This window comes from Phoxinus phoxinus, assembly GCF_949152265.1.
Source record: "Phoxinus phoxinus genome assembly, chromosome: 18".
NCBI classification, from domain to species: Eukaryota; Metazoa; Chordata; class Actinopteri; order Cypriniformes; family Leuciscidae; genus Phoxinus; species Phoxinus phoxinus.
In genome coordinates, this window is record NC_136893.1 from 14,670,601 (window position 1) to 14,690,841 (window position 20,241).

The window sequence follows — 20,241 nt, forward strand, 5'->3', positions numbered from 1 at the left end:
ACAATTTTATCACGACTGGACAGCTGCTGGCGATCGAGCAGGCCGCCAGTTTTAGCCATTTTAATTAGTGCCCAACCCTCAATACCTCTAATCACACAAGCGCCTCTCTAGGGCACTGGCTGGAGGGCTAACATCTTTGCAATGAATTCAATTTGACATTTATACAGATCGCACCAGGGCAAACATCTGCTACAAGGTTGTACCGAGAACAGTTCTATAATCTTGGCCATCTTAGCTTGAAAATTACAGGGCCCGAGGGCCAGGGCTGCCTCCTCACACAATTGGATCTTCTGCAACGGCAGCAATGCAGCTGGATTACACCATGGCTGCTTTACGGTATGGCTGTTTTTCCAACATTATGGAAAATGTCCCTTATACATCTCGGGCCACATTACAGAGTCTCTATTGTGCAACCTAATGTTCTTTCTTCCTGCAGGTGCTATTTAATCAAGCTTTGGAGTGTTACCAGTTAGTCTGCACCCTCCTAAAACAAGGGTCTACCAAGCATTAAAAAGCCAGAGGCAGATTTCCAAAAGGTTAAAGCGCACAGACTTTTGTCGCAAAGTGCTGCAATCATACCAAAATTTCAGATTTACCAGGGACAGACCAATGTGCCCTTTAATATGAGAAGCATATGGAAATCTTCTAAAACCTACATAAAATATTAATAATTACTAAAATTCAAATAAAAAAGTCAGTATATAATAAGCTGTCAAATAATACAAATAAATACAATAAAATAACACTTTTGGGCATTTAAAATGCATTAAAAATAATCATAAAAACAATCTGCAATAGTTTGTTTTGAATTAGATCATTTGCAGCTTAAATTTATGTTGCTGCACTTACTGGTTTGTTTTGTAAGCAATAATTTAAAACGAATAGGTCTAAACCACTACAGAAACTATCAGAAGAGTACAAAGTACAAAAAATCTTTCTGGGACAGCACACAGGCAGAACTGCAAAGCAGTGTTATCTGTGATCTGTAGACACATCATGCCGGGTTTGTTTGGGAACATTTCTTACACCAGAACACAAATAATTCCATGACGTTGTCTTTCAAGTGGAGGAAATGGTGGCAGCGAAAAGAGCAGAGACAGTAAGACGACACACCCACTTCCCCAACTTCCTCTTTTATTTGACTTCATATAAAAGCATTCCAAAGAGCTAGTCAGGCCTGGTGTGTTTGCACAGCAGTGGGTGCTTAGCCTTGGCACCGGTTCTTTATGACAAACCCAGCTCATAAGTGCTGAGGGGGAAAATGGGGAGAGGCAGAAAAGCTGCACTGTATCACCCTCCACGGCCCTGGGCATTTAAAAACGCTACGGTCATATCAAATCCTGGACCAGATGACCTGGATGAAATTCACAAGGAAAGATTCTTCAGCAGAAAGGCTGGCATTTGAGTAGCAGGAACGGTTTTCATCTTGGATAGATGAAGGAAGGAGTTTCAGAATGTGCTCAAAGTCCCACAAAAAAGGAAAGATTTGGGAAAAGAAATGGGAAAGAGGGAGAAAGACTGTAGAGAAAATAAATCAAGCTTTCCGCAGGGTATTGACTGGCACTTACACATAGAGCTGGCTTTCCGCACAAAAGCAACTTCAATCTTAAGCAAAGTAGGGCTTTTTAGAGAACACTCGCTGTTTTAGTGTATGTTGATCTAACCCCTCAACCCTGCCCTTCAGCAAGACTGTTGTGCATCCATGTCTTCTTTTTCCATCATTCTTTCTTCTTGTCCTGGTTTTTACAGGCTGGCATGTATGCATGTACATAATGAAATAAATGGAACAAATGTCTCCATTAGAATGGGAATTGATATTAATTCAATATAAAATAAAATAATTTTCAAAAGTCCTGTCAAGGGTTACAATATATATATAAAAATGTAGGCCCAAAAAAAAAAAAACAAAAAAAAAAAAAAAAAAAAAAAAAAAAAAACAATTGCAAAACCATTATTTCTTCTGAATAATGCCACTGCCAGTCATAAAAGAATATAAAGAAATAAGCAAACCATTCTAGTATTCGGTTAATACTAAAATGATATAAGATGCTAATTTGCAGAATTACAGGATTGTTAAAGCCTTTCCAGGTCAACATAAAAATCAACAAGTAATTTCGGCACTAATTCAGCACAAAAGTGCACCGCTCCACTTGCCAAACAGGTATTTGGGAGTGTACACAGACTGAGTTATTTACGCTGTATTTAACTTTGTTCTTTTATCTACAGGGTCATACAATTAACTAATTAAAATGATCTCATTTAAAATATGTATTTACAGCCAGAGGAATACGTTTTGTTCACATGAAGAGCAAAACTATAAATGACTGTGGTACTTTAAGGGTGACGGGCCTTTACACAGCTTCCCTTCTGCTAGCAGGGATCCTCTTTATTGAATAATCATTGAGCTAAGTCAATACCCCATAAAACATGCACTTGATAACCAGCCTATTAGCCAGAGATTGGGTTTTAGTCTATCTGACGTGACACTGAGCTAAGTAAAGCTAACAGCTGACCTGATAAAACATTGATAAAAACATGTTTGGTACACAATTCATACTGTACTTAAGTATGCTATGAGAATGTTAAAGAAGTGTTCAACTTTTATCAACCATAAAAAAACACACAATATATATATATTTGTATAAATCAAAATGAATAAATAACATTTAAAATGTATATAATATACGTCAAATTAATTTACAGAACAAGTTTTTAAATGGTAAACAGTTAATTAAAAACAATCTAGATATCTTCTAAATATGTTCATGTCAACAAGCTCCTCATGTCATGTTGATCTAAACAGAGGAATCCTAAACTTTACTCATGCATTGGTGAGACTATCAGCCATGACCTTAATACATTTTAATGAAAACAACTTTAAAAACTTAATCTGCTATGAATACTGTGAAATGCAAAGTAGCACGCATTTAAAATAGTAATTTCCCCAATGAATTTAAAAATGCGTAGTCTAAAAAAAAACTAATTTAAAAAAAGATAAAAATACATATTTCTGCATTTATTACTTACACTGTGTATAGAAAACAAGAGTTTAACAAATAATGCGTTGCGCTTAAAATAAGTTTGTAGCTGTACAGAGCTATAACTAAATGTTATATAAACAGTCATGTTTCTGTTTTGACTAAACGCATGTCTCAGGGCCCCTGTACAAGCACCTAACATGCACTGTTAAATCTAATATTCATGCACTCAAGTCCATGTGTAAACTATGGCATTCAATCATTTTCTCAACCTCACGTTTTTCTAAACCACTAAGACATAGCTTCGATTTCAAAACATGAAAAACCACAGTAAAAAGGAGTTAACTTGTTTTAGTGTCCAACGATGACAAATGTTTTCAATAGGAAAAAAAAATGACTTACCGTCTCCTTGTTAGGGAGCAATTCTTTCCGAATCCTAAAAAAGTTCTTCCCGTACTGCCTTAAACCCTTTATGAATCGTTTCTGTTGAGAAAAGAAATGAGAAAAACATTTAAAATTAGATTTTTAAAGCACCCGTAACAATTGACATGAAGCACTACACAAACATTACATTGTGAACCGCAAGGTGAAGAAAACAATGTTGTGTTCTTAATCTGAAAATCTCTGCTTGTGCTAGCACAGCTTTGCTACAGTGAAAAAAAATGAGGGGAAATGACAACAAAAGCAGGAATAGAAGCTGAGATTAAACCACAGCGGAGTAGAAACACGATGGCAGCTCGTCTAAATCTTAGTGAAAGTTCAGCAAGGTGATATGCATATGAGGGTCGCACAACACTGAAGTTCAAAGCTGAAACTGAACTTCAATAAGTTGCGACGAATCACAACACACTTCTCTCTGATCTTACAATTTGCACGCTCGCACTTCAAACAGCTGCCTGAGTCCTGCGCAAAGTACTAGAATTACAAACCCATTTGCTTACAGTTACTGCAAACAAACAGAACTTAAGCTAACAGTGTTAAAATAACCAGGTTTGTGAATGTGAAAAATGACTGAAGCTTTAAACAAGTACAGTTATCAAATAAAACATTCACTTAATAAAACAATGAGAAAACAACTTTTACAACACAAACCGAAGAGTAACTTCAAAAATAAAACATGTTGACACAGACTGCTGCAATATAAAAGTAGAATGTGTAGCTTGAATGCTTTTCTATTCCTTTAAGAGCCACAGACTGTGAGCCATAAAAAGCGGAGGCAGAAACATTCATAACCAGCGAAGCAGACAACCAGCAGATTTACTTTCTTGTTCCAGCGGCGAGCCCCGCTCCACAGTAATCTCAGTCAACGGTCCTCAACAAACAAACTGTTCGGAAAGCCTGAGAAAAGTCCACTCGGCACACGACCCAAATCTCTACGTCCACTCATAGGCAGTAAAAAAAATTGAGGTGCAAATCCACAGAGTCTCCGAAGGTACGTCGTTTTTTTTTACGAGCAAGAGATAGCTTGTCACTCTCTGCTCCTCCACTACAAAGGGGAAGGCTTTACATGTGATCTTTCTGCTAGAGAGCCTCTGGTCTACGGCTGGCTGGAAATCCTGGAGCGGAGTCATGCGATGCATGGCGGATCGCAGCAGTTGTGTCACACATGCATTTTCTGAGAGCTCTTTTTAAGTGTGTGTGTGCATGTACATCACCTCTACGTCTGTGCTCCTCATTACTCAAACTCCAACCCCCTATATTGGGTTTTACAAGGGAACCATACGGTATCACAAAGCACAAACTAGTGAGAAAAATCTAAGGCAATCTTTGTAGAGGTTTTAGACGTGGTTAAACGATACAAGTCGTTTGCAAAACCAGTTGTGGATTTTCTCTGGCATTCTCAGCCAACTTCTCAAATGCATACTAGTTATGTAACCAGGAACTGTTTACACATGGCGTTTAAAAGAACAATCTGCGGTGAGAAGGGAGGGAGTATTACTTGTTTCTCTTTACAAGATTTATGCCTCAAAGCTCTGAAAACTTGCAATAAATTAGATGTTTGAGTATAATGAAATTCCTAATCCTGCAAATGAAAACTACAAGCCTTTTAAAGTAGATCTAGCCTTGTCAGGACAACCATAACGGGTCGAGATACGCTAGCATTAGAAACAAAATGACCACAGACGACACTTTTCATCTGGTGTGGTAAAGAGGCGGATGATTAACCAGCAGGTGGTGCAATGTGCAAAATGAGCGTGTGATGATCTTTAAATGCCCCTATGACTAAAGTACTAGTTATGAGTTAGGGCATGTCAGACTCTCCAAGTATCAAGTTATTTTACTCAATGTTTTCAAGGGGTTAACATTAAGGCAAGCAAAATAACAGGATCAGGGGGAGAGAAAAAAGTTAAGGAGATAAATTAGACTCAAAATCTACAAAGTCTATGTTTATCTAGCTATGTTTACACCCTGGTGACCCGGACCAGGACCAGCATTTGCCACTGGGACCACGGGCTACAACAACCACTTAACCACAACAATTTTAATCTCACACTGATGAGTATCTAACAGTCTCATGTGTTAATCAATCCCCAGCCTGGTGACTACAGGTCTAAGGTGTGAACATGTTCATTTTGTTGAACACATTAAGCGTTAAAGGGATCCGAGCGCGCCTTCATTATCTGAGGTCCCGGATCCTGACCGGCAGGACAAAAATCAATTACACCTGCCAGAGCGGCACATGTTAGCAGCCTGATTATGTCACCTTAATTATGTTTCCACTACTGTAATATTTACAGTGCACTGCAGGCAGGAGTCTACGTGCGCGGCTGTCTCGTTCGCTGCATGTCGGCTCCACTTTAAGGCTCCATTTCAGCTGCCTGGGCTCGCTGCACTCTGAGCACAACTAATAAATCATCCACCAATCTGCTCCCTGAATTGCTCTGCCTCTGCTACGATTGCTCCGGCCCGCCGTTGCTAGGCAACAGGGCAGATAACGGGAGGGGCTAGAGAGCGAGGGGAGAGTGGAGGAGGGGTGAGAGGGGGAGGCGAGCGCTACCGAGTCACCAGCAGCCAGCTCTGTCGAAACAACAGGCTTCTTTCTGTCAAAAATTGTTCCAGTGCGCTGGCTCTGCTTTCTGCCTCTCTCTCTCTCTCTTTCGGCTCGACAGTGCTCTATTGTAAAGGAGAGCGGTGAGAAGGGAATACAACTGAAAAGGCTATTGTGATACGTGCGCACTTCCTGCCTAAATCATAATTGTTAAAAGCTGTAAAACTGGTTAAGATCATTCAAGCATGTACAAACAGATGGTGTCAGAACACTTCATACAAAACACACTACGTGGGTCCAACACACACACACACACACACACACACGCACACACACACTCGCACACGCACTCTTCAAATACCAAGAATGCCTAACATTTAGCTCTATGGCACAAACACACGAGGGTCTTATGAAACCAGTGTGCTTGGCCTTTCGCTGAGGCTGACCTGCTATGGGCGAAGACGAATGAGCAGAGTATACAATTACAGTCACAGATAGCACAACACACAAATATGATTTGACGGCAATGATGATGGCATTTTCACACACAAAGCAACCACAAAGAGGGATGAGAGCCAGCCCACATCCTGTCCATTTCGACCTTACATAACATCAAAGCCACAACAGAAAAGAAGAGAGACATGGGGGGAAAACTATCATAGGCCCAGCCGTAGTACCAGTCCTATTAATATGAGCTTCTAAATCAGGCCGCCGCTGCCGCCACTTAAGCATTTGCTTAGCGCTAGAGTCTATAAATATGCATAGATTTAGCTTAACCGCAGCTTTTCTTGTGTACTGTGTAAAACCAAAGGTGACAGGAAATTCTCCAACACACCCTTCCTGTCTGCGCAAGTCTCATGGCAATAAAACGGTCTTTAAATCTGAGCGCTAGTGACTCCACTTCACACATAACTAAAATAGTCCAGTGACAGAGAAAATATCTCCAACCATCTCAGTGATTGTCAACTAGTGGGTCACAGTTTATATTTATAGTATTATTTGAATTATATAATACATTTTATTTTTAATAATAAAATTATAATATGATATATATTTTTGCATATAGTGCTTCACTGAATGTCTAAAAACACATTGTCATGCAATTAGTATTTTATTTTTTACTATTTTCATTACAAAAAGATGTACTTAGTATAGTATACTATACTATTTTATTCCGTATAGCATTATTCATACAAGCATATTTCAAAGCTGGATTTTAAGGATTTTTTTGTTTTAGGATTTTAGTTAATTTTTGTACTGTGTTGTGTCATCACTTGCTGTCCCAAGTAAATTCTGGGTCCTGAAGCAAAACCAGTTTAAAACCACTGAACTAAACAAACATGTAACCTTCCATGTGGGTGGCCCGCAGGAAAAAGTCATAATCTGCTGTACTGGGGGTATTCTTCCCTTCTCCAAAGACTCCCCTCCCTTTATTACTGTGCACTGAGATTAATATTAAGGAGTAGGGAGGTGTTTTTTTGGAGAAATTGTGCAGGCTTCTTAGATCACCACTGGGGGGCTACAATCTTGCCAGGTTGCCCGCTGCCGCACAGAGCATTTCAACTATCTGGAGCTTGACGGGACGCTGTCATTTGTCAACTTGTGACAAGCTCAAGATAATACACAGCAGGGCAGAGCAGCAGATAGCAGTCCTCACAGTGGTCATATATCAGACACCCAGAAACAGCACTCGGTGCTCTTTTTCTGGCTGTGTTTCAAAACACAGTGAGCTGCATCTTTGGGTATCACAGGCACATTCAAGCTCAGCCTCTCTTAAAGGGATAGTTCACTCAAAAAATTAATTCATTTATTCACCTTAAAAGTAATTCCAACCCTGTATGACTTTTTGTTCTTCAAGACACTTGAGGTAAAAATTACGACGATCATATTATGACTGAATTTTTCTGAATGACTGAATCTACCCTCTATGTTACCATTCAAAAGTTTCAGGTCAGTAAGATTTTTTTAATATTTTAAAATCTCTGTTGTCTCTAATGTTTTTAGTGTCATGTTTAGCAAGTCTGCATTATTTTCCGATAAAATAATTAAAATAGCAATATTGTGAATTACTACTACAATTTAAAACAGCTCCGTTCAATTCTGGCATCTTTTAAAAGTTAATTTGCGATGTCAAAGCTGAAATTCCAGCACCCATTACTCCAGTCTTCAGTGGTACATGATCCTTCAGAAATCATTCTAATATGATGATTTGGAGAAGAAACACTTATTACCAATGTTGGAAAAAGTTTAATGGAAAGCATTTATTTGACTTTTTTTTGGGAAAAAATGTAAGTCTTTATTGTTCCTTTTGATAAATTTACTTTCCATCCTTAGAGGAAATACAGAAAGAAAAAAAACCTCACAGGGGGCTAATATTTCTTACACTGCAATACTAAAATGGCTTACAAGATTAAAGGGTGTTACATATGACGTGCCATTTTAGAGCATTACAGCGGGATCTAAAAGAATTCTCCCGATAAACTGTGGCACGGGAAAAGAAATAAAATGGCACACTCTTCCTCTCTGCGGCTGAAAGCGCTGCAGGCTAGTTGAGAAGAGAGGCTCCGAGGGCCGGGTCGAGCGGCTGAGGGAGACGGGTGACAAGTGACCCTGAAGAGGGGATGATTCTGTCATTTCTGAGACAGTCACTGTCACTTTTATTCACATTTCAAAAAGGAGCGATGGAAAAAGAGCAGGAATAATGAGGCCGTGGACCTGCAGGCAGAGAGAGAGAGGGAAAGCGAGGGATAATAAATAAATGAGGAGCAGCGGGGCTGGTGCGAGCGTCCAAGGTCAGGGGTACATTTACACCTGTCCCTCAAGGCTGCAGGGCTGCAAAAGCACAACTTGAAATCAGATCAGGGGGAGCGGTGTCCTTGACAGTGCAGTGGTGGCCTGGCTGGGTTACAGACGGGGAGGAGGGGGCAGCTTGCCTGCCCCAAACAGCCTCCTGAGGGGTGTGCGCACGCCACAGAGAAAAATACCAACAGTGGTGTAATCGAGGCCTGCGCTCATGCAGTATTTATTCAGCATCTCTATTATTCATCTCAGACAGACTGTTATACAGTTCGCTTCACACACGCGCGGCGGCCCTGCGTACATTAAAAACAGGCCCACACTCAGTTAAACATGCCGATGCAAATCGATACACACAGCTAATTGATCTTTTTTAATGGGCTTGCTGGCACCATTAACATGACCACTACTTTTAAAATTCAGCCTTGTAGCTTTTATTGAGTGTGTACATATGTACACATACGCACACAAACATGAGTATCGATTTAATAAAAAAAGCTGCAGCATAAAGCCTGTTGGGATGGAAATAACCTAATAAACATTTAGGAGACTTCTTGAATGTGTGTGCTGCTGAAAGTACGTTTAGAAGAAATCTAGTTTATTAGATGACAACTATGAATGGAGTGAGTTTGAATGCGAGTGAATTAGGGTGACCAGACCAGATTTCTCATGGTGGAATACGGGACCAGGTGGAATTATTTCTCATAAAAATTATTTTGTGATATACATCTTATAGGACCTAGTTATTTTATTTTTGTTATATAAATAATAACAAAGAAGCAAATTATAAACAATAGGACAACGATATACAAATTAAACGGGTTTAATTTTAAGGTTTATTTAACATGTATAATAGGCCTATATTTATTTAACATAATTTGTTGTTTGATTAACATTAAATTACACTGACAGGTATTTTAGGCTGCTGTCACTTTAAGACCGAATGCTTTTACTGTACTAATGTGAGATACTCCAAATACTCAGCGCGGTACTTTGAGTTTTTTTGAGAACTTACTGGGCATTATATCTTGATAAACTCTTTTTGAAGATCCTCGTTACATGTACACAAACATGCTTATTTGACATCCTTATGCAAGTTAATCGATAACAAATTGTTAGTGGATTTCTCCAAAATATACTATGACGAGATTGGTTACCTTTGATTAGGCTATTCTCGCATGACAGAAGACTACTCCTCACTTTTATGATCACCTAACAGAACTTAGGAAAGACGAAATACAGGACAAAACATGATTTTTTCATCATAAGTCGGGACACTAAAAATAGAGCTGAAATACGGGACTGTCCCAGGGAAAACAGGACGTCTGGTCACCCTAGTATGAAAGGAGTTTTGGCACTGGGTGCAGACCATAAAAATGTTATACGGTCTTTTATTTACCTTTAAATAAAATGTTTACCCTGGGATTCTACACTAGATGCCTATGTCAAACCCTTCATGGACCGTTTAAATGTATAATTGCTTTTCAGGCTATTATAGACACAACAGATCTCTTTTCCTTATACTATAAAATCCAAAGCACAAATTGCTTTCAGGTACACAGATCAAATTTAAGACTCTAACACAAGCTGACCAAGACTTTGTTTCCCCCTCCTTTGCTTCTCCCTCACAGGGAAGATTTATTCCACAGGCCATAAACAGGATGCAGCTGCCCTGTTCTGCTGGAGGAGCTGGAATCCTGAGTGCTTTTCAGCGGACGACAAAGAGCCAGCAATGCAGCGAAATCCGGCCTTCCCTCTCCACATAATGAAGAAAGTTAACTCGTTCACTCACCACTTCGTCTTCTGACCAGCACTTCTCAATCAGCTTGGGCACTGGTTTCTTCACCAACCGCTGCAGGGCTTTCCCGGCATCATAGCTGCTCTCATGAAGCTGTGTGAAAGACAGAAATTCACATTAAATGTTAGCCCTTTTGGAAATGTATCTTTACAAGCTACTCTTTTTAAACTACAGTAAAGCAGCTTCTTTTAAATGGTTAGATACACTACCACTTACTAAGAAAAATAAGATAATTACATTTAAGCATTGCATTAATTATCCAACAATATAATTTAATCAACTGTATGAATCTCAGCTAGAGTGACAATATTACACTTACAATAATGTTTATTAAGTAAAAGTGTTATTACTAAATGCTAATACAAGTTTTAAAGCATTGAAAACAGCAAATACAAGTGAACACTAATTTAACCTTAACTTAAGTCAAAAACACTAAAATCTAATGAAATTAGAAAACATCCTTATTTAAAGGATTAGTTCACTTTTAAAATGAAAATTCTGTCATCATATACTCACCCTTAAGTTGTTTCAAACCTGTATGAATTTCTTTCCTCTGCTGAACACAAAGGAAGATATTTAGAAGAATGTCAGTAACCAGACAGTTTCTGGTTCCCATTGACTTCCATAGTAGGAAAAAAATATACTATGGAAGTCAATGGGAACCAGAAACTGTCTGGTTACAGACATTCTTCTAAATATCTTCCTTTGTGTTCAGCAGAGGAAAGAAATTCATACAGGTTTGAAACAACTTAAGGGTGAGTATATGATGACAGAATTTTCATTTTAAAAGTGAACTAATCCTTTAACTATTGTCAAACAGCAGCATTTAATTAACTATTCGACTATTCTATTTAATTTATTTAGTTCATTGTTACAATGTGGGGTAACGGTCATATGTGATTGCATTCGACTCATTTTTCCCAGTGTAAAGACATCCTGAACACTTTAACAGTGATTGGAACTCTACAAAAGTGACAGATAGGGTGAGTTTGGACAGCTGGACTAGAAATCTGAAAGTCATTAAGTATTGAGCAGGCAGATGAGCGTGAAGTCAAAAAACCTAAAATATACTGCCAGAAAAGCAGCCACGCACACCTCACGGATGATGCAGAAAAACACATTAATATGACTCAGAACGTCCAGACAAGCTGCTTATTATAACTAGCCGTTAACAATGGAGCGTTTTGTCACAAACTGATGTCACTTACTATTTAAAGGCTTAAAGGTTCACACATTAGGTCTGTTTACAAAAATATTTGAATGCAGAACAATATCTGGTTGAAGTGACGTGCTAAATCCTTTTTACTCTACCACTGGAGACTTTGGCCGGATCAAAATACACAATTCAACATCAGCGATCATTACTAATATGGCTACAACAAAGCAGCTCGTCAAAGGCAAACAGATACCTGACTGAGGCACGAGGCAATTCACGCCGAAAGCACATTGGAATTGCAGATGAGTGGAAAAAGGTCATGAAAATGTGAACCTCAGCTCACATTAATTCTCAGCTTATCCACTTCTAAGTCAAAATGGAAAATTCATGTTTATTGCATTTCAGGTTCATTTGTCGAATGCTTTTTTTTTTTAAGGATAGGAGACAAACAGAGGAATTGGTTTCATAATGACTCACAAGTTGTCTAACAGGAGCAGCATTAGCATAAATGCTATATGCTCTGTACTTGATCGGGTAACCTGACCGTGTAGGAGCTGGTAAATTCAGCTTTGCAAAAAAAGCTCAGCTGTCAGCGACCACTGTGCATTAATGAAGCCATGAATTACACCCCTCTTGTTCAGACATCTTACAATCGCAGACATCACTGAGGAGCTCTTCAACGCCAATTTACTAGCGTGTTTTGAAGGCCCCTGGTGCCTGTGTCTTTCCCGAGGCGAGGCTGTGTTCAGAGAGCGGTAGCCTGTGGTGCACCGCTGAGAAGGTGAACAAATGTGAGTGAAAACGCTGAGGGATTTTTTTTCATCTTTTGACAATTAGGCGTGAAGCCTGCTAGGGACATCTTACTTCACTGTGTCTCTCTGGTGCTGGGCACTTAATTGGCCAAGACAAATTGGGTTTTAGCTGCTGTACTGAGCAAGTAGAGGAAAATTAGATGCACAGAAGAGTCTACCATATAAAGCCGACATATACAGGCAGATGTGTCACACTCAAGTTACTTTGAAGATCAGGAAAATGTGTCAAGACCACACACCAAACAATTAATGAAACTGGGAAGTAAATCGAGCCGCAAAACCACTGTAATAATCTATTTTAGAAATAAGGTTGTTAAAACTTTCTCCTCATGAGCCTGAGTGATTAGTTATATAGAAAATGTCTCTTACTGAAGCGTGTGGTCTCTCTGTTAAATCACTCTACTGGCTGAACCTCTTGGTTTTGACATTATGACATTTTATGGTTTTCTTAACTGAGTAATGTGACTGGATTAATTTCTCTTTGTGTTGTCTAAATAGCTCCACAGTAAAATGACAATAAATACTGGTAATTGCATAACAAAAATGCACTTTGACTGAATCACCACTTACAAAGCAGCAGCTCAGAGTCTGAAAAAGCACTCCGTTCAGCAGCAACGTTTTATTGAAGAATCCACATTGCTGTTTATTTGCATCTCATGTCTGGTTCTTAAAAAGTGACCAGAAGATAAAAAAAATCATGACTGAATAGAACAACAAGTTTTACCATGGACCAAATAAAGTACCATTTTAAGTGTCAACACTGCTACACGATTTCGATAAATTCTATTATGACTGCTATTGTTTGTATCATTGAGATGTGATGTGTGTACTGCACTTTGATAAACACTTGCTGTTTTTAAAAAGTGCTTTATAAATAAACTGTGACTTTGCTAAAAGCAATTACCCATGCAAGAGACAAAATAATTTCTTAGTATTAAAAACACATTTTTGTTTAGTGTGTTTAAACCTTACTGTATTATTTAATAATAATGTAGCAACTCATAATGTAATAAATGCACATAATGTAATAAGTATTACATTATTATTGTAATAAAATGTTCATAATGTAATAATTTTTACATCATGAGAAATGTATTCGATTGCAAACTCACCAAAAGCTATTGTCATAATTGTAATAGCTTTTACAAAAATATATATTTTTAAAAATTGTATTCCCTTACAGGAATTGACATACAACAATCTAAATCCAGTCTTAAATTACCTGTGAAATGCAACAGATTTAAATATGAATGCAATAATTATTACTATATTGTTATTAAAGCATTGGTATTTATTTACAGTACATTTTAAACATCTAAATCCAGTCTTGGAATGTCTACAAAATCCACCAGATTACTGATGCTACTGCTCCTACTACTACTACTACTATTATTATTACTACTACTAATATACATAAGTTATTTATACTGTTAAATACCAACACTGTGTACAAATGTTGTAAAAAGAAAACTCACAGTATCAATATAGCAATGAGGTGTGTGTGTGTGTGTGTGTGTGAGATCATGCTATTTGCTACAGCAATTAGCAGCATGGAGTGTAAATTAAGCAAACATTACTTCACTTTAATACAAGTTACAGCAAAACAAAGCCTGAAAGTACATCAAGATGTTGAAAAATACAGTACAACATTCAATCTAGGTCCTTATTTGTTCCCATGGTTTCTAATTGTCTAATGGTTCTACACCTGTTCTGAGTTCTATTAATTGTCTCCATGTATTTAAGCTCTTAGTTCTGCCCAGTTCTTTGTCTTGCGATAATGTGACGTAACAAAAGATTGTATATTTGGTTTGTGTTTGATCTTCCTCATTCCTGTACTGTATTTTTGGATGTAAATTAAAGACTTCTAGATTGAAGACAATTTTGTTGTGTTTACTGACCAGCAGTACGTGACAATAGCTAAAATGAATAAAAAAATAAAAAATAAAAATAATGGAGCATGTCATAATCACAAATTTTTTAATGAAACTGTTATTCACAATGTAGCTAAATATGCCAACTTTACTTTAAATGTAATAGCTTATTTTACATAAATCTAATAATACCTCAATTTTCAATTACATTGAAATAATTATTATATTGTAAACATTGTTTCACTTATACATTGTGCTGGTATTACCTTATGAATTGTGATTACATCATAAGTTTCTACAGGGTGTTCATAATGTAATACATTTATCATACAATAACCTATTACATTATGTGAACATTTGTAATTACATTGGAAAATCGTTATTACATTATGAGCTCAAGATTTTATTACATCTTGACAAAAATGATTATAAACATTTTATTACATTAATAATGTAATACCCATTACATCATGTGTAGCTATTACATTATGCTTTGTTATTACTTTATGAGTTGCTACACAGCTTCTACATAAAACACATCACTAACCCTCCAGATGCATTGATTTTCCATTTTCAGTTTTATGTTACTCAATGCTAATTTTACTGTTAGCTGAAAGAGCACCTTTAATCTTAAATCTGGAATAAGGGTCAGTTACATTGTGAATCGTGTGTGTGTGTGTGTGTGTGAACTTACAGTGTTTAATGCGTTAAGTGTAGTGTCGTCTCTTGAGGCGGCGAGGCAGCCGTCCTCTGTTGACCCCCCATCACACATCCCTGCAAACGCTGCCATGCTCCTGGTACCAAAGAGAGGGAATATTGATGAAGTCCGAGCTAACAACAACAACACATTGTATAACACGACTAAAATGCGGGGTGAAGGTAGGGCTTACCTGGCTGCCCGCAGGTACATGAGCAGGTCACAGTCGTTGACCCCAGGCATCCAGACCAGCTCCTCATTCTCTGTCACTGTCTGACCTCCAGGAGAGGGAAAGGGCTGGAGCTCTGGCAGCTTGGCCTAATTTGGCAAAGCACAGAGGGGACAGACAGCTGCGGTCACAACACAAATAGCACTAGTGATGAGTGCTAAATATCAATTTTCAAAATCATTTAATCTCTGTATGCATCAAGCCGACAGAGGGGTGCGAACAATCATGGGTGATTAAATGACCTCGCTTGAATCAAAGAGGCAACTAAACATTTAGCTTCCCCTTGTGTGTATAAATATTGCGTTTAGACTTTTGAAGGTGATATTGACGCAAGACGTAGGTGGTTACCAGGTCGCTGCTTTGCAGCTGCTAAGAGTGGTTTTTAGTTTGTTATTAGGAGGTCGTGGGAGGCCTAATGCCAAAGTATGAGCAAGCATTACTAATAGATATACACTACCATTTTGTTTGGGGTCGGTAAGAATTTTTTTTATGTTTTTGAACGAGGTCTCTTATGCTCACAAAGGCTGCAATTATTTAATTAAAAAATACAGTAAAAAACAATAATATTGTGACATTACTATTTAAAATAACCTTTTCTATGCAGTCGCATGAACCTTCAGAAATTCTAATATGCTGATTTGATTTTTATCAACAGCACCCTTTATTTGAAATAGAAATCATTTGCAACATTACACAATATTTTTTAGAAAAAGACTTTAGATTAATTTAATGCATCATTGCTGAATAAAAGTATTTTAGTTTAAAAAAAAGTTACTGACCCCAAACTTTTGAACGCTAGTGTATATTCACACAGGGAAAAACAAAAAAAACATGGAGATGGCTTTGAAGTGTTAGCATTTTTTTACACATGTTTCTTGAACACCGTGTCCTGAAATCCTTGACTAAATCCCTTCAGTAGAATGTTGCCAGAGTTAAATACAAAAATCATGTGCTCAAATAAATCTTAGTGCAAACCTCAAAAGTAATTTCCTAACATGTAACTAGCATTCAGATCCGTCCCGGGTTGGATCAATATCCATGGTGCGCTAGCCTGTAATAGCCGGCCCTGTAGAGCTTTATTACCGAACTTCATCTAAAGTCATTTGAAGTAACCCTGGGCAGAGGTCCTGCCACTGGTTCCACTCCACATGATAACTTGAACGGATCTCTGGGAGAATATACACTATAAAACCTCTGACATTAATTGCTGGTGGTGCTCTGTCTTTTTCATCGTGTGCCATCTTCTTTAGCGATCTTCCTTTTGGCTTTTCAGTTTCAGACCACTGTGACCGATCCTAATTCCCATAAAACACTGCTGAATGTTTCTAATAAATCCCACATACACCGAGCAGCCAATTTCCAAACACTATTCCATATGAGCGCTGCACTGCATGAAAAATCCATTAAGCATCTTCTTGAATGCGCTATGAGGACACGTTCAAGTTAAGTATGCAGGTGACAGAAGACCAGCAGTAATATCCTTGAGCTTGTCAATCAAGCCACTGCTTAATATGAGCTTTGGATATCTCTGTTCAATCCAATGTCAGGGAAGACAAGGTTTCAGATAACATCCTAAGCATTTGTAAAGAAACATACCTGGTGACTGGGACCGACTCGAATCTCCCCTTGTGTACTGTTTAATCGCCTGAGAGAAAAGGAGAGAGAATGAAAGAAAAATTAATTGGTTGTGTGGTTTATGAAATGTCATACACTGCATTTAGCTATTTTCTTAGTATAGAAGTATGGTAGAGTATAGAAAATGTGTCTGAAGTGAAGTGTTGTGCTTCATACATTGGAGATTGACATCCGTAGTTAGTACTCAAATTGTATTAGCATTAAAAGCCCAGATTGTTAACCTTCAGGCTATAACAGCCTTTTAGCAGCTTACTTAACAGGTTTTTACCTCTACAAAAACATTTTCAATGCTCTGATGGTGCTTTTAGGGTATTACATGGCTTTAGCAGCACATTAAAATAAATCACATTAATGCAAGATTCACATTAATGCACAATAGAGCCTAAGAGGAAATGGTGTGGATTTAAATCAATAGACCGAACAAAGGCGGCGAACAGCGCAGTTGACGTTTCTCATTGTTTTTGTGGAGGTACACTACAAAAGCCCCCAAAAGACCAGATGATAAGCAGGGGGAGAGGAGCCCTGAAATGGCTGCTGTTGAAAAACCATGGTAGTAACCATGGCAACTACAATTTAATAATAGTGTTCCGATCTCCAGCTGCAGTGGATTAAAGAAAATGACAAGATGTTCCTTTTGAAAAGCCTTCCCCGCTCTGTTGCCACGGCAACAGCACTGATTTTCATATAGCCAGGCACAGAGCGGGGCCCAGAAACTGTCACTATGATTTGCGTCCAGAGTAGCTCTCACTCCACCGCCGGGCTGGCTGCCCGAACCTGGCTGCAAAGTGAGGAGAGGTTAGGGCCTCAAATCATATCCCTCCTTCATCTGGGTACATTTCATAAACAACCCCTCTCTCTCCCTCTAGCATGATCCACTAAAAACACAAGCTCTGTCAATGGAGGAAATTCCACACTGAAGCAAATATGGCAGACAGATGAAGAAAAAGCAGACAGGCCTCCATTAAAAGCTTTTCAGTATTGAGCTGTTTAACATTTTAAGAGTCTGATTCTAATGCTCACGACTCCTATAATGAAAGACAAATCCACATGAAATAAATAGCAAGGCAAGCATTAATGCTCTCTTGTCTGAAACTGAATCTGCTGCGAGATGATGGCGATAGCGGAGGGGAGAAATCACTCGGCCGGGATCCTAAACATTCTGCAGGCTCTGCATTTTTGGAGGGTCTGAATTAGGCAGCAAAGCACACAAGAGCCTTGATCAGCCTTGACAGTGATCGGAGGGCTGCCACGCCACAGTTAGATCGCAAACAGCACGTATTGCAAAGAGAAATCTCTCCAAAATGTGTCAAGAAAATATGAAAAATGTCGCCAGTGGAGGACAACTAAACCATTTTTTTTTCTATAGAATTATTACATATGAATGACTAAATTCAAAATATAGTTTCAACATATAGGTTACAAGAGGATGTATTAAGATTAATGCTACAACATGTAAATAATGTATAAACAATTATATTTAAAATGACTATTCACAAGATCAAGGTGTCAAGATTTAAAAACTTGTTCCATTAAGTTTTTGAATTCCAGAACTTTAAAATTATGTAATTATATGCATTTAAACTTTTGCATTAAAAATGTGCCATTGTCTGCTAAATGCAGGAATTCTATTTGACTATTTTCTATTTGACTTGAATTGAATATTTTAATGTGACTAATATATAATTACACACACACACACACATACATACACACACACAAAAATGTTTAATTGATTTACTATTAGCACAGGCAAATATTAACTTGGATTCATGATTAATAAAAATAAATAAATAGAGAATCTGTATTTTAATGAGCCATGTCCTTTTCGCAGGTGTAACAAGGACTCCAGGGCAAGCCTGACATGTCGAATATAAACGTATACTTTGTAACAAACTATTTTGTAAATTCCTTTTGCACTTAGTGGGTATTTTGTTGAAGAACTGGAAAAACTCTTTGACCAGATGATGAAGTATAGAGTTTATCTGAAGCGACAAACTAAAATTCAAACATTTAGTTTAATAAGAGTCTGACTTAAACAGCAACATGTGTGAACACTTATGCAGCGATGCTTCCTGGCTTGACATCCTTTGAATCAAAAGGTCAGAAAATTGCACTGGAAGGGCAAATGAAGAATATCAGCATGATATTCCTTAGTCACATGCTTTAAAACTTTTAAGATCAAAAACACAGATCAACGTATTTTAACTTGGATAGAATAAACAGTTTATAAACTAATGTTCATTAAATAAAACAAACAAGGAAAAACTCCCAAATACACTTATTATACACTACATCTTTAATTACAACAGTATCTCTAGCACATGAAGCCCTGTCAACACAAGCACAACATCCTGCATACTTTGACTCGACCACGAGCACAGCAATCAAGCCTAGCCCCGCCCCCTCCATCAATATCCTCCAATCACCGCATGACTTAGGGACACTCATAACACATTGAATAAATACAGCGAACGCCTCAACTTTATTTACACACCGACTAAACCCCTTTAAAACAACGGAGGCTTTGCATTATACATTTGAAACTCAGAGCTCTCTATCCTACGCCATGACATTCCGACTGTAGTCACAACACAGCGTACTGTCAAGTCATAATAGGAAAATTGTATATTCAAGTCTAAAACAAAATAAAAGTTAAATATCTTATGTCGGACAATTCACACTAGCGTGCGTGCAAACCCGCTTTATTTCACCCGCTCAAAGCACTAATGATGAAAGCACACAGCGTTGACATTAGCACAGACGGCTAATGCTAATGACAGCAACACAAACAACCGGACAGCACTGTCAACGCGATTTAAAGCACGGACAGCTGTTTTCAAGACAAACACGTATATAGCATTACAACAGCCGCGCGAGGCGGGTACGTCCAGAATGACGCACGCCGATATCTTAACAGGTGAAGACGAGCATGCTAACGTAACGTTACCTGCGCGGACTGAACAGGTCGTCCATGTCGGAGCCAGAGCTGCGGTTTGATTTTGACAGAGTGAGGAGGAATAAAGTGTCCTCTCGCACCTATTTGTGTAGGTACTCAAAATGGAGGCTCAGGCATTCAGTCAGCTTTTACACTGAGCTTGTGCCGTGACCGACAGACAGCACTGAGCATGTGCCGCGACCTCACACACACACACACACGCAGAGGAATCACAGCCCATCTCTCCTTCTCACACACACACCATGCTGCTGCTGCATACCAAACAAGCGGGAGGAGGGAGTGGAGAGGGCGATAGACTGTGATTGAGTGGGGGACCCGTGAAGG

General features: G+C 38.4%; 1 protein-coding gene across 6 annotated transcripts in view; it reads right to left on the bottom strand.

Moving 5' to 3' along the window:
- Positions 1 to 20,241, bottom strand: part of rerea (arginine-glutamic acid dipeptide (RE) repeats a) — a 147,477-nt gene that overhangs the window by 12,870 nt on the left and 114,366 nt on the right. For 4 of the 6 annotated variants that reach the window (XM_079589138.1, XM_079589135.1, XM_079589137.1 and 1 more), the window contains 5 exons: positions 16,923 to 16,971; positions 15,291 to 15,415; positions 15,095 to 15,194; positions 10,556 to 10,654; positions 3,381 to 3,461 (listed from right to left, as the gene is read on the bottom strand). In XM_079589138.1, the coding sequence (XP_079445264.1) occupies positions 3,381 to 3,461; positions 10,556 to 10,654; positions 15,095 to 15,194; positions 15,291 to 15,415; positions 16,923 to 16,971 (454 nt within the window). Of the gene's footprint in view, positions 1 to 3,380; positions 3,462 to 10,555; positions 10,655 to 15,094; positions 15,195 to 15,290; positions 15,416 to 16,922; positions 16,972 to 19,908; positions 20,143 to 20,241 lie in introns of those variants that run through there. The other 2 variants (XM_079589140.1, XM_079589139.1) reach the window with 1 other exon arrangement.